We start from the raw sequence: 22,532 nt of genomic DNA, 5'->3' as shown, positions 1-22,532 counted from the left end.
AAGGCTGTCAGGAAATTCCAGAAAACAAAAGCATTATGTTTCCACGAATTGGTTTTTTGGGAACATGGCTGAAAGCTGGGAAAAAATCTGGCTCACAGAAGCAGCACAAGGTTGAAAGTTCAGCTGGTGTAAAGCTCCGAGCTTCTGCCACTAGGTCCAATGCTGGGCAGCTCTTGCGCTGGCACAGGACAGAGCCGGATACAGATTGTGCTGCAGGGACAATCCCACATAGATAGGTATAGGTACACATATACATACACACACACACAGAAGGCCACTAACTCATAGTTATCTTGATTTCTTCACTCCCAATGTGCAGAGAATGCACTGCTCTCCACTTTCTCGGCATTAATCGCAACCTCACCATCAAACCCATATCACGGTTGGCCTGTTGGGGTCTGGCAGTCTAACCTCCTCCATGTAAAGGGCAGATGGCAACTTTAGACACCTCCTCACACCAAACCCTGGACCAGAACCCTACCACAGTCTCCATAGACCTCATCGCTTCCGGAGATCTTCCAACTACAATATGACTTTTCTGTAAACTCCTGTCTCTTGCACAAATATCCAGCTTGTTTTCACAACATAGGTTAGGTCCCCAAGTTACCTGGGGAGATAGCTGGGACCCAGGGAGAAAGGACAGAAAAGGTTCATTGAATCCTTAAGAGTAAAGACAAGCAGGATACAGTTTGATCTTAATTCTGAAATTGTTTCATAGTACAAGTTTCAAAGTGCATTGATTATCTAAGTATGTATACATTATTCAACCTTGTGATTTGTCTCCCAACAGGCAACCACAAAACAAAAAAACCCAAAAGAACCTATTAAAAATAAGAAGGCAGTCAAATACCCAATATGCAGAGAGAAAAAAGTACAAATCATGCAAACGATAGACACGAGCAAATAGCTTTCTGAACTGAAGTCCACAAAGAGAGTCATCTACAGACCCTTAGTTCAGTGCAAGCCGAGCAGTAAGCTGAACTGACCCGTGAGCTGAACTGGCCTGTCCTGTGCCTCAGGCCCTGATGCCTAAGACCTTTTCAATCTGACCTAGTGCTTAAAACATCATCCAAACATCAGATTCAGTCGCTTCGATACACCTCTGGGGCTTGGATCCCACTGCCTCAATTCGCCCTGTACCCAATCTTTCCAATTTGGCCTGGTGCTTAAATCAATCAAACCTCGGGTCTTCTTCACTCTTGGCAACAGGCTCACTGCCTCGCCTCACCTTGGTTCTCCCAAAAAGAATTGCCTCCAAGTCCAAAGGGAGGTTACAGGCTACTGTTTGTGAAGATCGCTTACCAGAAAGAGTGATTAACAAATTATTTAGTTGTTGTCTTTGTTTTATTGGCCACCAGCCAGAAGTCACTGAGATTCACCAGCGCTGTCTTTGACCAGAATTGTTTATGACATGGGCAGCACCGATTCCCCATCCCTAATGCTTGGGCTGATGGTCTTGCATCACCTTTCTGAACTGTTATCCCACAAAGCTGTTGGGATGGCAGATGATGGATTTGAAGGATGGCAATAAAGAAGTCTTAGTCAGCTGCTGCATCATACTTTGTGAATGATATCCAGCAGCCATAGTGGTAGGAAATGAGCTTTTAGAGCTGTGGCTCGGTTGTTGACAGGCAGATTATTTAGTCCTGGTTGGCACTGAGTTTATTAAGTCTTCCTGGCGCTGTACAAAATTCCCTTTAAAACGCCTTCCTCTCACTTTAAAACCTATGCCCTCTTGTTTTTCAGAAGCAAAATCAGAATCAGATTACTGACATGTGTCATGAGACGTTGTGTGGCAGCAGTGCAATGTAATACATAGAAATAATTGCTGTAAGTTACAATAAAAACTAAAATAAATAAAGGAAAATAGGAATAGTGAGGTAGTGTTCATGAGTTCATGGACCGTTCAGAAATCATGAACACTAGCTCACTATTCCTCGTTGAAGTAAGGGGAATGTTTTTTATACACACAGGGAATGGTTGATATCTGGAACTCACTGCCAGAGGAGATGCTCAAGTCAGATACTGTACAATCACTACATAGAACATGGAACAGGACAACACCAGAGCAGTCCCTCAGCCCACAATATCTGTGCCAACGACACTTTCAAAGCATTAGCTCAATCACTTCTAAGCGTGTTTCAGGCACCTACCACTCTCTAAAAAAATTTTGCCTTGTGAATCTGTTTTAAACTTTCCCTTCTCACCTTAAAGTTTGACCTTTAATATTTGATATTTCAACCCTGAGAGAATGGGTAGACAGTTATAGTCTATCTGTGCCTCTCAGAATTTCATATATTTTGGCCAGGTCTCCCCCCCAGCCTTTGACAGTCCAGTGAACACAGTCCAAGTTTAGCCAGCCTCTCCTGATCACACATGCTCTTTAGTCCAGGCAGCATCCTAGTAAACCTCTCTGCACTCTCTCTAAAGCCTCCACATCCTTCCTGTAATGGAGTGACCAGAACTTCACTCAAAACTCCCAAGTTTGTGCCTTTTATACAGCTGCAACATGACTTCACTATTTTTACATTCAACGCCACTACCCCAATGAAAGCAGGCCATGCCATATTCCTACTTCACCATCTCATCTATCTATGTTGCCACTTTCAGGGAGTAGTGGACTTGAACACCAAGATCCCTCTGTACTTCAGTGCTCTTAGGAGTGCTGCCATTTACTGTGTGCCTTCCTCCTACCTGCAGGGCGTGTCTTTTACACAGAGTGGTGGGGGTGTGGAGCTGGCTGCCAGGGGTGCTGATAGTGGCATTTAAAAAGCTGTTAGACACATGAACAGGCAGGAAATGGAGGGATATGGATCTTGTACACGCAACACACATCAAAGTTGCTGGTGAACGCAGCAGGCCGGCAGTATCTCTAGGAAGAGGTACAGTTGACGTTTCAGGCCGAGAGCCCTCGTCAGGACTAACTGAAGGAAGAGTTAGTAAGAGATTTGGAAGTGCGAGGGGGAGGGGGAGATCCAAAATGATAGGAGAAGACAGGAGGGGGAGGGATGGAGCCAAGAGCTGGACAGGTGATTGGCAAAAGGGGATACGAGAGGATCATGGGACAGGAGGTCCGGGAAGAAAGACAATGGGGGGGGAACCCAGAGGATGGGCAAGGGGTATAGTCAGAGGGACAGAGGGAGAAAAAGGAGAGTGAGAGAAAGATTATGTGTATAAAAATAAATAACAGATGGGGTACGAGGGGGAGGTGGGGCATTAGCGGAAGTTAGAGAAGTCGATGTTCATGCCATCAGGTTGGAGGCTACCCAGATGGAATATAAGGTGTTGTTCCTCCAACCTGAGTGTGGCTTCATCTTTACAGTAGAGGAGGCCATGGATAGACATGTCAGAATGGGAATGGGATGTGGAATTAAGATGTGTGGCCACTGGGAGATCCTGCTTTCTCTGGCGGACAGAGCGTAGGTGTTCAGCAAAGCGGTCTCCCAGTCTGCGTCGGGTCTCGCCAATATATAGAAGGCCACATCAGGAGCACCGGACGCAGTATATCACCCCAGCCGACTCACAGGTGAAGTGTCGCCTCACCTGGAAGGACTGTTTGGGGCCCTGAATGGCGGTAAGGGAGGAAGTGTAAGGGAATGTGTAGCACTTGTTCCTGTCCCACGATCCTCTCGTATCCCCTTTGCCAATCACCTGTCCAGCTCTTGGTTCCATCCCTCCCCCTCCTGTCTTCTCCTATCATTTTGGATCTCCCCTCCCCCTCCCACTTTCAAATCTCTTACTCACTCTTCCTTCAGTTAGTCCTGACGAGGGGTCTCGGCCTGAAACGTTGACTGTACCTCTTCCTAAAAATGCTGCCTAGCCTGCTGCGTTCACCAGCAACTTTGATGTGTGTTGCTTGAATTTCCAGCATCTGCAGAATTCCTGTTCTTGTACATGCAGATATTTTTCTGTGTTCTATGTTCCATAAGACATAGCAGCAGACTTAGGCCATTCAGCCCATTGAGTCTACTCTGCCATTGCATAATGTTCTATTTGACCTTCCAAAGTTTAACACCTTATACTTAAAGATAAAAATTAGCTTTATTTGTCACATGTACACCAAAACATTGAAACATACAGTGAAGTGCATTGTTTGTGTCAAAGACTAGCACAGACCAAGGATGTGCTGGGCGTAGTCCACAAGTATTGTCATGCTTCTAGTGTCAACATAGTATACCCACAACTTACTAATCCAAACCGTACATCTTTGGAATGTGGGAGGAAATCAGGGCACCCGGAGGAAACCCACTCTGTCACAGTGAGAACATGCAAACTGTTTATAGACATGATGGGAATCAAACCCCAATCATTCCAGCTGCAAAGTGTTATGCTAGCTGTTATGCTTCCATGCCACCTATGTGTCTTATTTGAACTCCATCTGCCTTTGCTCTGCCCACATTCCCAAATGATGCATCTCTAGCTGAATCCTTTGGTAACCTCACTCAATATCCAAAACTCTGCCAATTTTTATGTCATCTGCAAGCTTACTAATGAGCCTACTGCAACACACACAAAATACTGGAGGAGCTCAGCAGATCAGGCAGCATCTATGGAAATGTCGACATTTTGGGTCAAGACCCTTCTACAGGACTAGAAAAGAAAGGGGAAGATGCTGAATCAAAAGGTGGGGGAGGGGAAAGAGTCTGACTAGAAGGTGATAGGTGCAGCCAGATGTGTGGGAAAGCTCAAGAGCTGGAGAAGAAGAAGGAATCTGACAGGAAAGGAGAGTAGACCATGGTATAAAGGGAAGGAGGAGGGGACCCAGGGGGAAGTAATAGACAGGTGAGAAGAGGTAAGAGGCCAGAGTGGGAATAGAGGAAGACGGGAGCAGGGAGGGTGTATTTTTTTACTAGAAGAAGAAATCAATATTCATGCCATCAGGTTGGAGGCAACCAGATGGGATATAAGGTGTTGCTTCTTCATCCTGAGGGTGGCCTCATCTTGGCACAAGAGGCCAGGGAGTGATATGTCAAATGGGAATGGCGGTCAGAATTAAAATGGTTGGCCACCGGGAAGTTCCACTTGTGGCAGCTGGAGCAGAGGTGCTTAACAAAGCCATTCCCCAGTTAATGCAGGTCTCACCGGTGTAGAGGAGGCAACATGTAGAGTGTAGAGGAAGCACCAGACACAATAGCCAACCCCAGCAGATTGGCAGGCGAAGTGTTGCTTCACCTGGAAGGACTGTTTGGGGCCCTGAACAGAGTATATGGGCAGGTGTTGCTGTTAGGCCACTTGCCGGAAGGGAGATTAGTGAGGAGGGACAAATGGTCAAGGGAATCACGAAGGGAGCGATCCCTGTGGAAGTGGAAGAGGTAAATAAATGTTTAATGGTAGGAGCCCTTTGGAGATGGCAGAAGTTGCAGAGGCTGATGTGTTGGATACAGAGGCCGATGGGGTGGTAGGATTACATTTTTGCCCAGATCATGTATATCACTAACAGCAGAGGTCCCAGCAACGATCCCTGCAGAACCCTCTGGTCACAGACCTCCAGTCAGATTAATACTCTTCCACGACTATTCTCTATGATTAGAGGAGATTTAGACAGACAATTAAAAAGGCAAGTCAGAGAAGGATATGGACCCAATATTTACAAATGGGATTAGTGTTGATGTCCAATAAGGTCAACATGGACATGGTGGGTTGAATGGTCTGTTCCTGTGCTATATGACTCTATGAAGGTGAGCTGTTAAGAGACTGTACACCGTTAAGAGCAAACCCTTGGCAGTGTTGATGAGCAGAGAGATCTTGGGGTCCAAGTTCATAGCTCCTTGAAAATGGCTACACAGGTTGATGGGTGGTTAACAGATCATATGGCATGCTTGCCTTTATTATTGGACATTCAGTTCAAAAGTCAAGAAGTTATGTTGCAGCTGGAGTATCACATACAGTTTTGGTCTCCCCCTTATAAGAAGAATGCCAAGCCTTTGGAAAGGGTGCAGAAGAGGTTTACGGGGATGCTGCTTGGATTAGAAGGCATGTGCTATAGCGAAGGGATGGACAAACTTGGGTTGTTTTATCTGGAGCGGCGGAGGCTGACGGGAGACCTGATAAAGGTCTATAAGATTACGAGAGACATAAATGGAGTAGATAGACAGTATCTATTTCGTAGGGCTGAAATGTCTACTATCAGAGAGCATGCATTTAAGGTGAGAAGGGATCATTTCAAAGGAGACATGTGAGGAAATTTTTTTACGCAGAGAGTGGTGGGTGCCTGGAATGTGCTGCCTGGGGTGGGGGTAGAGGCAGATCTGTACATTAGATACTTTTAAGAGGCATTTAGATAGGCACATAAATGTGAGGGAAATGGTAAGTTTAGTTGGCCATTTGATTTCTAATTTAATTGGTTTGACACGACATTGTGCTGTGCTGTGTTGTACTGTGTTCTATGTTCTATGAATCTGAACGTTGATGGTAATGGTTGATTAGATTTCCAGCACATCACAGAAGTCATCACATTGTGATTATGCTGAACATTTCCGCACACGACTAGGACTTATTTAGGCCTGTCTAATTTACCAGAAAACAGTAATTATCAACGAGGGAGGTAATTGGAAACAGAGCAGTTTATATCTAAGGCAATTTAATATTACATTACTGACAACTTTCCATTATCTGTTGCAACTTTTCTCTTTCTTTTCAAACAGATGAAGTTACTGACCCAAGAATCCCACATCAGGTTTTCATTTAGGATTTTTTTTTTGAAAAGGAAAGACATTAAACAATTAAAGAAAAAAAGTCCCATCTGTCCTTTTGCATGGAGCCTCTTGCTTAGCCAGCCAATCCAGGGTCTCCACACCCAAAATAAACACAGATAGTCTTCAGGGTGGCTCGGACGGGACTGGATGAACAGACGGTACGCTCAGCCACTGAGGATACAGCAAAGGGGGAAGAATATCTGTCCCTTTCTCTGTGTGCTACTCCACTAAAGAGTTTACACACAGAATTAGCAGCTTTTTTTGAAATAGAGAAAGGAAACAGGGGGTCTGTTAAAGTCATAAAGAATGAATCACCTCATAATTAGTTTGTTCTGGGCTTTGGCTGCTGTCGCTCTTCTCTGTGTTAACTTTGGCCTCAAACGCCCATTTGTTATAAAAACAGAAAGAGTATAAAAAACCCTTACTGCATTCCATCCCTTTCACTAACTGACAGCAGCTCTGGCCCTCTGCCAAGCTCCTTCATGCAGTCAGCTTATATTCCACTCAACCTGATCACGCGCCAGCTCTTTCAATCCCCCTCCAATCCAATCATACACCTCCTCCCATCTCCAATCTCCTTTCTTAACCCCTTCCCTTCTCCCCACTCCTCCCCAACCCCCACCCTTCTCATCCCTCCTCCTCTCCCTCCCTGCATTTTATTCCTCACTGTCCCCTCCCTTCCTCTAACCTCTTGCTTTCCTGCTTGCACTGCTTTCCCCTGCCTCCCTCCTCCTCTCTCCTCCCAACTGTAGAGTCCCAACAAGTGAACAGGAAGGCGTAGAAGTTTTATTCATGGTTGCTGACACAGCATACCTGCCAGAGAGTCCAGCAACTTCAAACAACACCCGTATTCTTTGAAACTTTGAAGGGAACATCCCATGGTCTATATGCCAGCCTGTAAACCATTTCAGTATGTTTGGCACTAGAAACATAGATTCATCCCCTCAGAATATTTTTCCCAGTCTAAGCATGCGTTCTGTTAAAATATATAATGCCTTTTCTTTCCCTTTGCTTAAAGCACAGGAACAGACCCTTCTAAACTAATCCCTTCTGCCTACGCAATGTCCAGATTCTTCCATTGTGTGCACATTCATGTGCCTATTTAAGAGCCTTGTGAACACCCCTCCACCACCCCCCTAGGACTCACATTTCAGGCACCTACCACTCTCTGTGTAAAAATCCTGTCCTGCACACCTCCTTTGAACTTACCCCCTTTCACTTTAACTGCATGCCCTCTGTAACTAGACATAGCAACTCTGGGGGAAAAAAAAAAGCTACTAGCTGTCTACTCAATCTATGCCTCTCACATCTTATAAACCTCCATCAGTTCTCCCATCAGTCTTCACAATTCCAAAGAAAACAACCCAAGTTTGTCCAACCTCTGCTTATAACAATATCCTCTAATCTAGGCAGCATCCTGGTGAACCTCTTCTGCACCCTTTCCATAGCCTCTGCATCCTTCCTATAATCTCAATCTGAATCTAAATGGGTGACTCGAACTGAATGCAGCACTCCAGATGTGGCTTCACTCGAGTTTTATAAAGCTGTAACATTACTTCTTGGACTCTTGAACTCAGTTCCTTGGGTAATAAAGGCACATCTTCTTTACCGCAATATCAACCCATATAGCCACTTCAAAGAAGCCGTGGACTTAGACTCCAAGGTCCCTATGCACATCAACACTGTTAGGGTACTTCAATAAAATTGGCAAAGGTTGACGGGGGCATACCAAATTTCTTTAGCCTCCTGAGAAATAGCGATGCTGGTGGAATTTTTTTGGCCATCGTGTCTATGTTGTTGACCCAGAATGTTCACTCCTAGGAACTTGAGCCTCTGAACCCTCTGAACCTCAGCACCATTGATATAAATAGGAGCATGTGCAGTATCCCCTTCCTGAAGTCAATGACCAGCTCTTCTGTTTTTGTCATTTACTCATGACTCATTGTTATTTGGGATACGGCTAACCTCAGTGGTAATAATTTTAGATGGAGCTAGAGCAGAATGAGGCTTATGGCTTCTGTCTCTAGTGGTCTCAACCATTTCTTGAAATCACATATTATGAAGTGAATTGACTGGTTTATATGATGGTGGGAAGTTGAGAGATAATTCACTGTGCAGAGTTTCTGGCTGACAATGACTTCAGTTCAAAATAAATTTATTATCAAAGTATATATATGTCACCATATACAAAGTTCAAAGTAAATTTATTATTGAAGTATATATGTGTCACCATATAAAACTCAGAGTTCATTTTCTTGCAGGCATGCTCAATAAATCCATAAGCTGGCTTCTGCCTTCATTGAGGGTGGAAGGTTGTCTTCTCCCCTCGTTCACCACTATTTATAACGCGACATGGCAGGTTTGTGAGGCTTTGACCTGTTTCATTGGCTATGAGTGCTAAGTGTAGCTTGCACACTTTGTTCAGGCGTTTGGCCCAGTTCAGTGGTTTGGCATCATTTTCATGTTGCTTCTGGATTACTTCTCTTGGTCTCTTCTCTAGGCAACATGGCAGGAGGGGGTTCTATGTCATTCTGTCAACCCCAGCTTCTCACCCAATGAGATGAGTTCCACAAAGTGTGTGGGACTTTTGGTATTAGATGCTGATCATGGTGACGTGTCTCGTATGCATGCCAGGAAGTGAAGGGACCAGTTGGTGAGATGTGTTTTGTCCTTTCAGTCCTGTCTGCCTCTGAACCGCCTCTATCTGTCCCTTCCTGCAGTGATGCAATGGACGTCAGGTACCCAGAGCACAGACACCAGTTCGGTGCCGGTGAGATACCATTCCAGTGCACACTGCAACAGCTGCAGCAGCAACATCAGCACAGCCGCCAGCTGCTGGACGCCAGCCGAGCACGGCACCAGGTAAAGACCAGTGAGTCCGGTGTGTGCCCAGGTAGAGGGAGGTGGAGCTATCACCTGATCAGGGAACGAAACACTAGACACACACCAATGCCCATACTGGCCACTTGGAACACCGCACTAATGCCCACATTGGATACTGCATCAATGCCCACACTGGATGCTACACCAATGTCCACACTTGACAACAAACCACTGTCCACACAGGGCATCATCGGCTCAACACAGTCTAACAACCACCAATACTGGGAGTGGTTACCCGTAGTAGTGGAAAATGCACACGGGTCCATTGTAAACAGAATGATTGGGATGGCGGGAGGGGTGAGGTTGCTTTGGCATGACCTGTCTTCAAAGGACAGAAAACCTGTCCCACCACCCCTGTCTGAACTCCTGAAATGATGTATAGACAGGTGCTTTAACATCTCTCAGACTGTAGTCAGCAACCAAATGGGACTGTTGTATGTGTGCAGCACTACCTCACTGAGTCATCTGCAAGTGTTTCATGCAATTAATTAATCTATTGACTTACTTAACTGTTCAGACATGAAAGCTTTTCCCAATACTCAAGAGCACTATAAGGTAGCAGTACATACAGTGATTTTAGCACCTTACATACAGTATAGCAGTAAAAATATGAACCAGGGCATTACAGAAGGTTACCAGAAATCTGTCCTAATTAAATTCAATATCTGAATGTTTTTGACTAATCTGATTGAAGTTGCTGGCTCTTTCTGTGTAAATTGTGGCCATTACAAGACTTAAATTCTACAAGAGCATGAATGGCTGTTGGATGTTCTGGGGTTTAGATGTACAACTGGGACAAGGAAGGAGGAACAGCTGCATGAAGGGAGGTTTCATCAATTGAGTCAATGCAGATGGAAGTCATAAACAGGTATGGAGCGTTCATTCTAATGGAGTATTCTATAGACACCACCCCTCCCTGTCAATAGCGCAAAGATACCGAGGAACAGTTTGGGAAGCAGATTTTGGAAAGGTACAAAAATAATCGGGTGATTTCAACTTCCCTGGTATTGATTGGCACCTCCTTAGTGCAAAAGCTCAAAAGTTCAAAGTAAATTTATTATTAAAGTGTATATATATGTCACCATATACAACCCTGAGATTCATTTTCTTGCGGGTATACTCAATAAATCCATAATACAATAACAACCATAATAGAAATAATGAAAGACTGCACCAACTTGGGCATTCAACCAATCTGCAAAAGACACAAACGCTACAAATACAAAAAAGAAAGAAAGAATAATAATAAATAAATATCAAGAACATGAGAGGAAGAATCCCTGAAAGTGAGTCTATAGCTTGTGGGAACATCTCAATGATGGGGCAAGTGAAGTTGTGTGAAATTATCCCCCTTGGTTCAAAAGACTGATAGCTGAGGAATAATAACTGTTCCCAAACCTGGCTGTGTAAGTCTTAAGGCTGCTGTACCTTCTTCCGGATGGCAGTAGCAAGAAGAGAGCATGTCCTGGCTGGTGGGAGTCCCTGATGATCGATGCTCCTTTCTTGGGACAGTGCTTCATGTAGGTGTGCTCAATAGTGGGGAGGGCTTTACCTGTAATGGACCAGGCCATATCCACTACTTTTGGTAGGATTTTTCATTCAAGGGCACTAGACTTTCCATACCAGACTGTGATGAAACCAGGCAATATACTCTCCACTACACATCTTCCAAAGTTTGTCAAAGTTTTAGATGTCATGCCAGATCTACTCTGACTCTGAAGTAGAGGCACTGTCGTGCTTTCTTTGTATTTGCACTTGCGTGCTGGGTCCATCAAAATGATAACATAGAGGAATTTAAAGTTGCTAACCCTCTCCACCTCTGATCCTCCAATGAGGGCTGGCTCATGTACCTCTGGTTTCCTCCTCCTGAAGTCAATAATCAGCTCCTTGCTCTCGCTGACATTGAGCAAAAGGTTATTGTTATGGCACCATGCGGTGAGATTTTCAATCTCCCTCCCAAATGCTGATTTATCACCACCTTTGATCTGGCCTACGATAGTGGTGTCATCAGCAAATCTGAATATGGCATTGGGGCTGTGCTTATTCACACAGTCATAAGTGCAAAGAGAGTAGAGCAGAGGGCTAAGCACACACACACACAGCCTTGTTGTGCACTTGTGCTGATGGAGATCTTGAAGGAAATTTTGTTGCTAATCCAAACTGACCTATGTCTGTAAGTAAGGATCCTATTGCACAAGGAGGCATTGAGGTCCTGATTAGTTTTGAGGGGATGATAGTATTGAATACTGAGTTGTAGTCGATAAAGAGCATTATGATGTATACTTCTTTGCTGTCTGGATGTTCCAGGGTTGAGTGAAGAGCCAGTGAGATGGTATCTGCTATGGACCTGTTGCTCTGGTAAGCCAACTGGAGCAGATCCAAGTCACTACTCAGGCAGGAGCTGATATGTTTTATTACCAACCTCTCAAAACACTTCATCACTGTGGATGTAAGTGCTACTGGATGATAGTCATTGTGGCAAGTTACCACATTCTTCTTAGGCATCAATATAATTGACTACCGAAGCAAAAGATTAAAGATTTCAGTGAACGCTCCAGCCAGCTGATCAGCACAGGTATTTGGCCAGGTATCCCTTCTGGGCCAGATGCGTTTTGTGATTCACACTCCTGAAGGCTGCTTGCATGACAGCCTGAGAGTCTGATTATCACAGGATCATTGGGAGCTGTGGGAGTTCATGATGGTTCCTCCATGTCTTGATGGTTAAAGCGAGCATAGAGCACTGAGGAGTGTGAAGAACAAACGGATCTGGGAATATCAGTCCATAATTCACTGAAAGTGATGTCACAGGTAGATAGGGTCATAAGGAAAGCTGTTGACACATTGGCTTTCATAAATCAAGTATTGAGTACATGAGATGGGATGTTATGTTAAAGTTGTATAAGATGTTGGTGAGGCCTAATTTGGAGTTTTGTGTGCATTTTGGTCACCTACCTACAGGAAAGATGTAAATAAGAATGTAAGTACAGAGTAAATTTACAATAATTTTGCCGGGACTGGAGAACCTGAGTTATAAGGGAAGATTGAATAGGTTAGGACTTTATTCCTTGGAATGTAGAAGTATGAGGGGAGATTCGATAGAGGAATACAAAATTATGAGCGTTATAGATTGGTAAATGCAAGCTGGTTTTTTCCACTGAGGTTGGCGGGACTACAACTAGAGGTCATGTGTTAAGGGTGGAAGGTGAAAACTTTAAGAGGATCTTCTTCACTCAGAGGATGATGACAGTGTGGAATGAGCAGCCAGTGCAAGTCGTGCATGTGAGCTCGATTTCAACATTTAAGAGAAGTTTGAATAGGTACATAGATGGTAGCAGTATGGAGGGCTATGGTCCCTGTGCAGGTCAATGAGAGTAGGCAGTTTAAATGGCAGCTTAGGTGGACCAAAGGGCTTGTTTCTGTGTTGTACTTTTCTATGGCTTAATGACTCCATACAGGAGGCTTAACAATTGGGAGGAACAGAGGGATCTTTGAGTCTAAGGCCCATAGATCCCTCAAAGCTGCTGCGCAAGTTGATAGGGTGATTAAGAAAGCATATAGTGTATCGACCTTAATTAGTTGGATTGAATTCAAGAGGCATAAGGTAATGTTGCAGCTCTATGAAACTGATTAAACTACACATATAGTACAGTGTTCAGTTCTGATTGCTTCATTATAGGAAGAGTGAGCTGAAGGGCCTGCACTGTTCTATGTTCTGTGTTCCCCAGCCATTGGCACCCCCTAGGAGCTCAGGCCTGGCTGTTCTCCCTCTGATGGGTTAGTGCAAGCGACTGCAGTGACCCTGTCATCTGCTGGCATCCACAACACTACAGAAATGCACCAGGGCCAGTTTAATGCAGCAGGCCAGGCAGCATCTCTAGGAAGAGGTACAGTCAAAGTTTTGGGCCGAGACCCTTCGTCAGGACTAACTGAAGGAAGAGCTAGTAAGAGATTTGAAAGGGGGAGGGGGAGATCCGATATGATAGGAGAAGACAGGGGGGGGGTAGGGAGGAGGGATGGAGCCAAGAGCTGGATAGGTGATTGGCAAAGGGGATATGAGAGGATCATGGGACAGGAAGCCTAGGGAGAAAGAAAAGGGGGAGGGGGGAAAACCCCAGAGGATGGGCAAGGGGTATAGTCAGAGGGACAGAGGGAGAAAAAGGAGGGAGAGAAAAAGAATGTGTATATATAAATAAATAACGGATGGGGTACGAGGGGGATGTGGGGCATTAGCGGAAGTTTGAGAAGTCAATGTTCATGCCATCAGGTTGGAGGCTACCCAGACGGAATATAAGGTGTTGTTCCTCCAACCTGAGTGTGGCTTCATCTTTACAGTACACGAGGCCGTGGATAGACATGTCAGAATGGGAATGGGATGTGGAATTAAAATGTGTGGCCACTAGGAGATCCTGCTTTCTCTGGCGGACAGACCTCCCACTTTTCTTTCTCCCTAGGCCTCCTGCCCTATGATCCTCTCATATCCCTTTTGCCAATCAACTGTCCAGCTCTTGGCTCCATCCCTCCCCCTCCTGTCTTCTCCTATCATATCGGATCTCCCCCTCCCCTTCCCACTTTCAAATCTCTTACTAGCTCTTCTTTCAGTTAGTCCTGACGAAGGGTCTCGGCCCGAAACGTCGACTGTACCTCTTCCTAGAGATGCTGCCTGGCCTGCTGCATTCACCAGCAACTTTGATGTGTGTTGCTTGAATTTCCAGCATCTGCAGATTTCCTCATGCCAGGGCCAGTTTAGCTCAGTGGGTCTTTTTCATCCATTTTATAGCTATGACTACAGATCAGCAAGAACTTGGTAGGCTTTAAAGTTTTCATCCCTGCATGATGAGCACTGATGCTGAATCGGGGACCTAAAAATTCTGACACAGAACCAGACCCAGTGAACTACAGCAAGAGGTTGTCTAATCCACACAGAGTATGTACTGCATTCCACACTGGTTGTTACTGATGTTGCCACGTGCACTGTCTCTCAGTCAGTGACTGTCCATGGTGCCTGTATGAGACCAAGCCAATTTATTCAGAATCAGAATCAAATTTACTGTCTTATATGATGTAAAATTTGTTATTTTGCAACAGGTGTACTGTGCAAAGATGTCATAACTTGCAAAATAAGTAAATAGTGCAAAATAAAGGAATAATGAGAAATACGTGGGCCATTCAAAAATCTGATGGCAGAGGGGAAGAAGCTTTTCTTGAATTGTTGAGTTTGGGTCTTCAGGCTCCTGTATCTCCTCCCTGATGGTAGTAATGAGAAGAAGGTATGTCCTGGGTGGTGAGGGCACCATGATGGATGCTGCTTTCTTGAGACACCTCCTCTTGAAGATATCTTTGATGGTGAGGAGGGGTTTGCCTATGATGGAGCTGGCTAAATCTACAACGCTCTGTAACCTCTTGTAATCCTGTGCATTGGAGCCTGTATATCGGGCTGTGATGTAACCAGTCAGAATGCTCTCCACAATTCATCCACAGAAACTTAGAAGATTCATTACCTTAGTGTTCTCTGCGTCAGCTCGCCTGCAGCTGACATTATTAAACTGCCTCTGTTAACCTGAAGATTTGGTTATTGTTGCTTCCGTTGCTTCACTCCCTGTGGCCATGCTGTCATGTATCCTAACCAACCACCTCTGTGAATACTGACCTACCAAGGCACCTCTCCCAACAATAGGCTTAATTAATATTCTCATTTGGGCTCCTCTGATTCTGATATTGGCCCTGCCATCAGCTAGCAAAAGACAAGATACTGCATGAACTCAGTGTGTCAGGCAGCATCTGTGGAGGCATATGGACAGTTGATGTTTTGAGTCAAGACCCATCACCTGCATCTTCAGCTGCCTGGTTCCAAAATTCTGGAATTCCCTCCCTTCCTGTTTTTTTTAAGATCCACTGTAAAACCTACCTCTTCACACAAACCTTTGATCACCTCCCATAATATCTTCTTATGTGACGAGGTCTGGGTGTTGGTGAACCATCTTGCTTTGTTTGATCAAAATGAGGTTTATTAAAATGCAGGTGGAGTTCAACCCAGATAAGTTTGAGGTGGTTCATTTTGGTAGGTCAAATATGATGGCAGAATATAGCATTAATGGCAAGAGTCTTGGCAGCGTGGAGGATCAGAGGGATCTTGGGGTCCAAGTCCATAGGACACTCAAAGCTGCTACACAGGTTGACTGGTGCATATGGTGCATTGGCCTTCATCAATCATGGCATTGAGTTTAAGAGCTAAGAGGTAATGTTCCAGCTATATAGGACCCTGGTCAGACCCCGCTTGGAGTACTGTGCTCAGTTTTGGTTGCCTCACTACAGGAAGGATGTGAAAACCACAGAAAGGGTGCAGAGGAGATTTACAAGGATATTGCCTGGATTGGGGAGCATGCCTTTGAGAATAGGTTGAGTGAACTCTGCCTTTTCTCCTTGGAGCAGCGGAGGATGAGAGGTGGTGGAGGCGGAAACAATAGGGTCTTTTAGGAGATCCCTGAATGGATACATGGAGCTTAGAAAAATAGAGGACTATTGGTAAGCCTAGGTAGTTCTAAGGTAAAGACATGTTCAGCACAGCTTTGTGGGCTGAAGGACTTGTATTGTGCTGAAGGTTTTCTATGTTTCTATGTAAAACTGACAGATCTCATGAAGCTTGATGTTTTTAGCAGCAGAAAGTGCAATACATAAAAATTACTGGAAGTTACAATAAGAATATACAGAATAATAAATAAATAGTGCAAAAAGAGAGCAAAAAGAGTGAGGTAGTGTTTGTTTAGACATCTGATGGCAGAGGGAAAAAAGCTATTCAAAAATATTGTGCGTGAGTGGGCCAGTGAAGGAGTGGAGCTTTGAGGCTTGGACTCGAGCGGCTTCGACGAGAAGAGGCGGAGGACAAGCTAGCTTGCAGTTAGTTTTTACAATGTCTCCTGAGACGGTGATGTGCCTATTATGTGAGATGTGGCAGTCTTGGGGGAACTCCCCTCTCCCGCAGAGTCGCATCTGCCAGAAGTGCATACAGCTGGGCGACCTGGAAGACCGTGTAAGGAATCTGGAGCAGCAGCTGGATGACCTTCGACTCGTAAGGGAGAATGAGGCAGTCATAGATGAGAGCTACAGGGAGGTAGTCACACCTAGGCTGTCGGAGGCAGGTCTTTGGGTGACAGTCAGAGGGGGGAAAGCGAAGGTGAGCGGACAGGCAGTGCAGAGCACCCCTGTAGCCATTCCCCTGAATAATAAGTTTACTGTCCTGGATACTGTTGGCGGGGACATCCGACCAGGTGTGAGCCACGGTGGCAGGGCCTCCGGCACTGAGTCTGACCTGGTGGTGCAGAAGGGTGGGACGGAGAAGAGGAGAGCTGTTGTCATTGGAAACTCTATAGTCAGGGGAGCAGACAGGAGATTTTGTGGACGTGAGAAGGACACCCACATGGTTTGTTGCCTCCTGGGTGCCAGGGTCTGGGATGTCTCTGACAGGGTGCACGACATCCTGGTACGAGAGGGAAAGCAACCAGAAGTCGTGATACATGTTGGGACCAACGACATAGGCAGGAAGAGGGATGAGATCCTGAAGTGTGAGTTTCGGGAATTAGGCAGAAGGCTGAAGAACAGGACCTTAAAGGTGGCGTTCTCAGGATTGCTGCCAGTGCTACGTGACAATGATGGTAAGAATTGGAGGCAGTTAAATGCGTGGCTGGGAAGTTGGTGCAGGGAGCAGGGTTTTAGATTTTTAGATCATTGGAATCTCTTCTGGGGAAGGTGGGACCTGTACAGATTGGATGGGTTGCACCTGAACTCGAGGGGGGAGCAATATCCTTGCAGGTAGGTTTGCTAGCATGGTTCGGGAGGGTTTAAACTAATTTGCGAGGGGGATGGGACCCGGAGCGATAGAGCAGTGAAAGAAGTGCATGGACTAAAGCCAGATCTAACATACAGAGAGGCTTTGAGGAAAGAGAAGCAGAATAAATGGTATAAAGACAGTAAGGTAGAAGGGCTGAAATGTGTGTACTTCAATGCAAGAAGCATCAGGAACAAAGGTGATGAACTGAGAGCTTGGATACATACATGGAATTATGATGTAGTGGCCATTACAGAGACTTGGCTGGCACCAGGGCAGGAATGGATTCTCAATATTCCTGGATTTCAGTGCTTTAAAAGGGATGGGGGGGGAAGGGGGCGAAGGGGTGGCATTACTGGTCAGGGATACTATTACAGCTACAGAAAGGGTGGGTAATGTAGCAGGATCCTCTTTTGAATTAATATGGGTGGAAGTCAGGAACAGGAAGGGAGCAGTTACTCTATTGGGGATATTCTATAGGCCCCCTGGTAGCAGCAGAGATACAGAGGAGCAGATTGGGAGGCAGATTTTGGAAAGGTGCAAAAATAACAGGGTTGTTATCATGGGTGACTTTAACTTTCCTAATATTGATTGGCACCTGATTAGTTCCAAGGGTTTAGATGGGGCAGAATTTGTTAAGTGTGTCCAGGATGGATTCCTGTCACAGTATGTGGACAGACCGACCAGGGGGAATGCCATACTAGATCTAGTACTAGATAATGAACTGGGTCAGGTCACAGATCTCTCAATGGGTGAGCACCTGGGAGACAGTGACCACTGCTCCCTGGCCTTTAGCATTATCATGGAAAAGGATAGAATCAGAGAGGACAGGAAAATTATTAATTGGGGAAAGGCAAATTATGAGGCTATAAGGCTAGAACTTGCGGGTGTGAATTGGGATGATGTTTCTGCAGGGAAATGTACTATGGACATGTGGTCAATGTTTAGAGATCTCTTGCGGGACGTTAGGGATAAATTTGTCCCGGTGAGGAAGATAAAGAATGGTAGGGTGAAGGAACCATGGGTGACAAGTGAGGTGGAAAATCTAGTCAGGTGGAAGAAGGCAGCATACATGAGGTTTAGGAAGCAAGGATCAGATGGGTCTATTGAGGAATATAGGGAAGCAAGAAAGGAGCTTAAGAAGGGGCTGAGAAGAGCAAGAAGGGGGCATGAGAAGGCCTTGGCGAGTAAGGTAAAGGAAAACCCCAAGGCATTCTTCAATTATGTGAAGGAAAAAAGGATGACCGGAGTGAAGGTAGGACCGATTAGAGATAAAGGTGGGAAGATGTGCCTGAAGGCTGTGGAAGTGAGCGAGGTCCTCAATGAATACTTCTCTTTGGGATTCACCAATGAGAGGGAACTTGATGATGGTGAGGACAATATGAGTGGGGTTGATGTTCTGGAGCATGTTGATATTAAGGGAGAGGAGGTGTTGGAGTTATTAAAATACATTAGGACAGATAAGTCCATGGGGCCTGACGAAATATTCCCCAGGCTGCTCCACGAGGCGAGGGAAGAGATTGCTGATCCTCTGGCTAGGATCTTTATGTCCTCGTTGTCCATAGGAATGGTACCGGAGGATTGGAGGGAGGCGAATGTTGGCCCCTTGTTCAAAAAAGGTAGTAGGGATAGTCCGGGTAATTATAGACCAGTGAGCCTTACGTCTGTGGTGGGAAAGCTGTTGGAAAAGATTCTTAGAGATAGGATCTATAAGCATTTTGAGAATCATGATCTGATCAGGGACAGTCAGCATGGCTTTGTGAAGGGCAGATCGTGCCTACAAGCCTGATAGAGTTCTTTGAGGAGGTGACCAGGCATATAGATAAGGGTAGAGCAGTGGATGTGATCAATATGGATTTTAATAAGGCATTTGACAAGGTTCCACGCCGTAGGCTTATTCAGAAAGTTAGAAGGCATGGGATCCAGGGAAGTTTGGCCAGGTGGATTCAGAATTGGCTTGCCTGCAGAAGGCAGAGGGTGGTGGTGGAGGGAGTACATTCAGATTGGAGGATTGGAGGATTGTGACTAGTAGAAGGGTGGGTTGGCAAGTTTGCAGATGACACAAAGGTTGGTGGTGTTGTAGATAGTGTAGAGAGGATTGTCAAAGATTGCTGAGAGACATTGATAGGATGCAGAAGTGGGCTGAGAAGTGGCAGATGGAGTTCAACCCGGAGAAGTGTGAGGTGGTACACTTTGGAAAGACAAACTCCAAGGCAGAGTAGAAAGTAAATGGCAGGATACTTGGTAGTGTGGAGGAGCAGAGGGATCTCAAGGTACGTGTCCACAGATCCCTGAAAGTTGCCTCACAGGTGGATAGGGTAGTTAAGAAAGCTTATGGGGTGTTAGCTTTCATAAGTTGAGGGATAGAGTTTAAGAGTCGTGATGTAATGATGCAGCTCTATAAAACTCTGGTTAGGCCACACTTGGAGTACTGTGTCCAGTTCTGGTCACCTCACTATAGGAAGAATGTGGAAGCATTGGAAAGGGTACAGAGGAGATTTACCAGGATGCTGCCTGGTTTAGAAAGTATGCATTATGATCAGAGATTAAGGGAGCTAGGGCTTTACTCTTTGGAGAGAAGGAGGATGAGAGGAGACATGATAGAGGTGTACAAGATAATAAGAGGAATAGATAGAGTGGATAGCCAGCGACTCTTCCCTAGGGCACCACTGCTCAGTACAAGAGGACATGGCTTTAAGGTAAGGAGTGGGAAGTTCAAGGGGGATAGAGGAAGGTTTTTTACTCAGAGAGTGGTTGGTGTGTGGAATGCACTGCCTGAGTCAGTGGTGGAGGCAGATACACTAGTGAAGCTTAAGAGACTACTAGACAGGTATATGGAGGATTTTAAGGTGGGGGCTTATATGGGAGGCAGGGTTGAGGGTCGGCACAACATTGTGGGCTGAAGGGCCTGTACTGTGCTGTACTAGTCTATGTTCTATGTTCTATTTTGTGTGTGTGTGTACAGAAAAAATGGTTTGCTCCTAAGCTGGAGCGGGAGAAATATCCTCATGGGAAGGTTTGCTGGTACTGCATGGGGGCATTTAAGCGAGAGTTGCAGGGTAAAGGGAACCAGAGTGACAGAACAGGTAGTGTAGTGGTTGTGGGGAAAGATGTTGGTAAGACCTCAGACAAAGTCAGGAATCAAAATGTTGAGCGTGGTGGAATTAATGTACTGAGTTGCATATATCTCAATGCAAGAAATATTGTGGGAAAGGCAGATGAGCTCAGGGCATGGATCAGCAAATGGAATTATGATATTGCAGCAATTAGTGAGACTTGGTTGCAGCAAGAGCAGGACTGGCAGCTCAGTATTCTGGGGTTCAGTTGATTTAGACAAGATAGAGCGGAAGGCATTAACAGGGTGGGGGGGGGCAGGTAGCCTTACTAGTTAGGGAAAATGTCACGGGAGTTGTCAGTCAGGACAGACTGGAGAACCCACCTAGTGAGGGTTTACAGGTGGAACTGTGGAATAAGAAAGGTATGACCATGTTATATTATACTGCATGTTATATGGCTATATTATAGACCACCCAACAGTGCGTGGGATTTAGAGGATCTAATCTGTAGAGAGATTACATACTGTTGCAAGAAACGTGAGGTTGTTATAGTTGGTGATTTTAAATTTCCACATATTGACTGGGAATCCCATACCTTAAAAGGAGTAAGTGGGATAGAGTTTGTCAGGTATGTTCAAAAAACTTCCCTTAATCAGTACATAGAAGTCCCAGTGACAGAGTGTGTAATATTTGATTTCCTATTAGAAAATGAGACAGGGCGGATGACAGACATTTGTGTAGGGGAACACTTTGCATCTAGTGATCATAATGCCATTAGTTTCAAGGTAATTATGGAAAAGGATAGGTCTAGTCCTTGGGTAGAGATTCTAAATTGGAGAAAGGCCAATTTTGATGGTATCAGAAAGGATCTCGCAAGTGCAGGCTGCGACAGGCTGTTTTCTGGCCAAAGTGTACTTGGTAAGTGGGAGCATTCAAAAATGAAATGTTGATAGTACAAAGCTTGTATGAGCCTTTCAGAGTAAAAGGCAAGAATAACGGGTTTAGGAAGCCATGATTTTCAAGACATATTGAGGCCCTAGTTAAGAAAAAAAGGAGTGCATGGTAAATATAATCACATAGGAACAAATGAGGTACTTTAGGAGTATAAGAAATGCAAGAAAGCACTTAAGAAAGAAATCAGGGGGCTAAAGAAGACGTGAGGTTGCTCAAGCGGACAAGGTGAAGGAGCTTCTACAGATATGTTAAGAGCAACAGGGACAAAATTAGTCCTCTGGAAGATCAGAATGGTAATCTATGCATGGAGCCAAAAATGATTGGGGAGATCTTAAATGGATTTTTTTTTGCATTTGTATTTACCCAGGAGACGGAGACAGAGACTATAGAAGTGAGGCAAAACAGCAGTGAAGTCATGGACTCTATACGGATTACAAAAGAGGAGATGTTTGTTGTCTTGAGGCAAATCAGGGCCTGACAAGGTGGACACTGTGGGAAGCAAGTGCAGAAAGTGCAGGGGCCCTCGCAGAGATATTTAAATCATTGTTAGTGACAGTTGAGGTACCGGCAGAATGGAGGATAGCTAATATTGTTCGGCTGTTTAAGAAAGTCTTTAAGAATAAACCAGAAAATTATAGGCCTGTGATCCTGAGATCATTAGTGGGAAAGTTATTGGAAGATATTCTAAGGTATTCTAAGGAACTGGATATATGAGTATTTGAACATAGAACATAGAACATAGAACATAGAATAGTACAGCACAGTACAGGCCCTTCGGCCCACATTGTTGTGCCAACCCTCAAACCCTGCCTGCCATATAACCCCCCCCCCACCTTAAATTCCTCCATATACCTGTCTAGTAGTCTCTTAAATTTCACAAGTGTATCTGCCTCCACCACTGACTCAGGCAGTGTATTCCACACATCAACCACTCTCTGAGTAAAAAACTTTCCTCTAATATCCCCCTTGAACTTCCCATCCCTTACCTTAAAGCCATGTCCTCTTGTATTGAGCAGTGTGCCCTGGGGAAGAGGCGCTGGCTATCCACTCTATCTATTCCTCTTAATATCTTGTATACCTCTATCATGTCTCCTCTCATTCTCCTTCTCTCCAAAGAGTAAA

General features: G+C 45.0%; 1 protein-coding gene across 7 annotated transcripts in view; it reads left to right on the top strand.

The window, feature by feature from the left end:
- The window catches only part of ttll5 (tubulin tyrosine ligase-like family, member 5), a 510,221-nt gene that overhangs the window by 398,282 nt on the left and 89,407 nt on the right, over positions 1-22,532 (top strand). For 6 of the 7 annotated variants that reach the window (XM_072271858.1, XM_072271833.1, XM_072271823.1 and 3 more), the window contains one exon: positions 9,416-9,557. The exons of the other annotated variant lie outside the window; for it this stretch is intronic. In XM_072271858.1, the coding sequence (XP_072127959.1) occupies positions 9,416-9,557 (142 nt within the window). The remainder of the gene's footprint in view (positions 1-9,415; positions 9,558-22,532) is intronic. 7 annotated transcript variants of the gene reach the window in all.

Source organism: Mobula birostris, chromosome 1 (genome assembly GCF_030028105.1).
Source record: "Mobula birostris isolate sMobBir1 chromosome 1, sMobBir1.hap1, whole genome shotgun sequence".
In the NCBI taxonomy this organism is placed as follows: domain Eukaryota; kingdom Metazoa; phylum Chordata; class Chondrichthyes; order Myliobatiformes; family Myliobatidae; genus Mobula; species Mobula birostris.
This window is presented reverse-complemented; position numbering and strand designations above follow the sequence as displayed.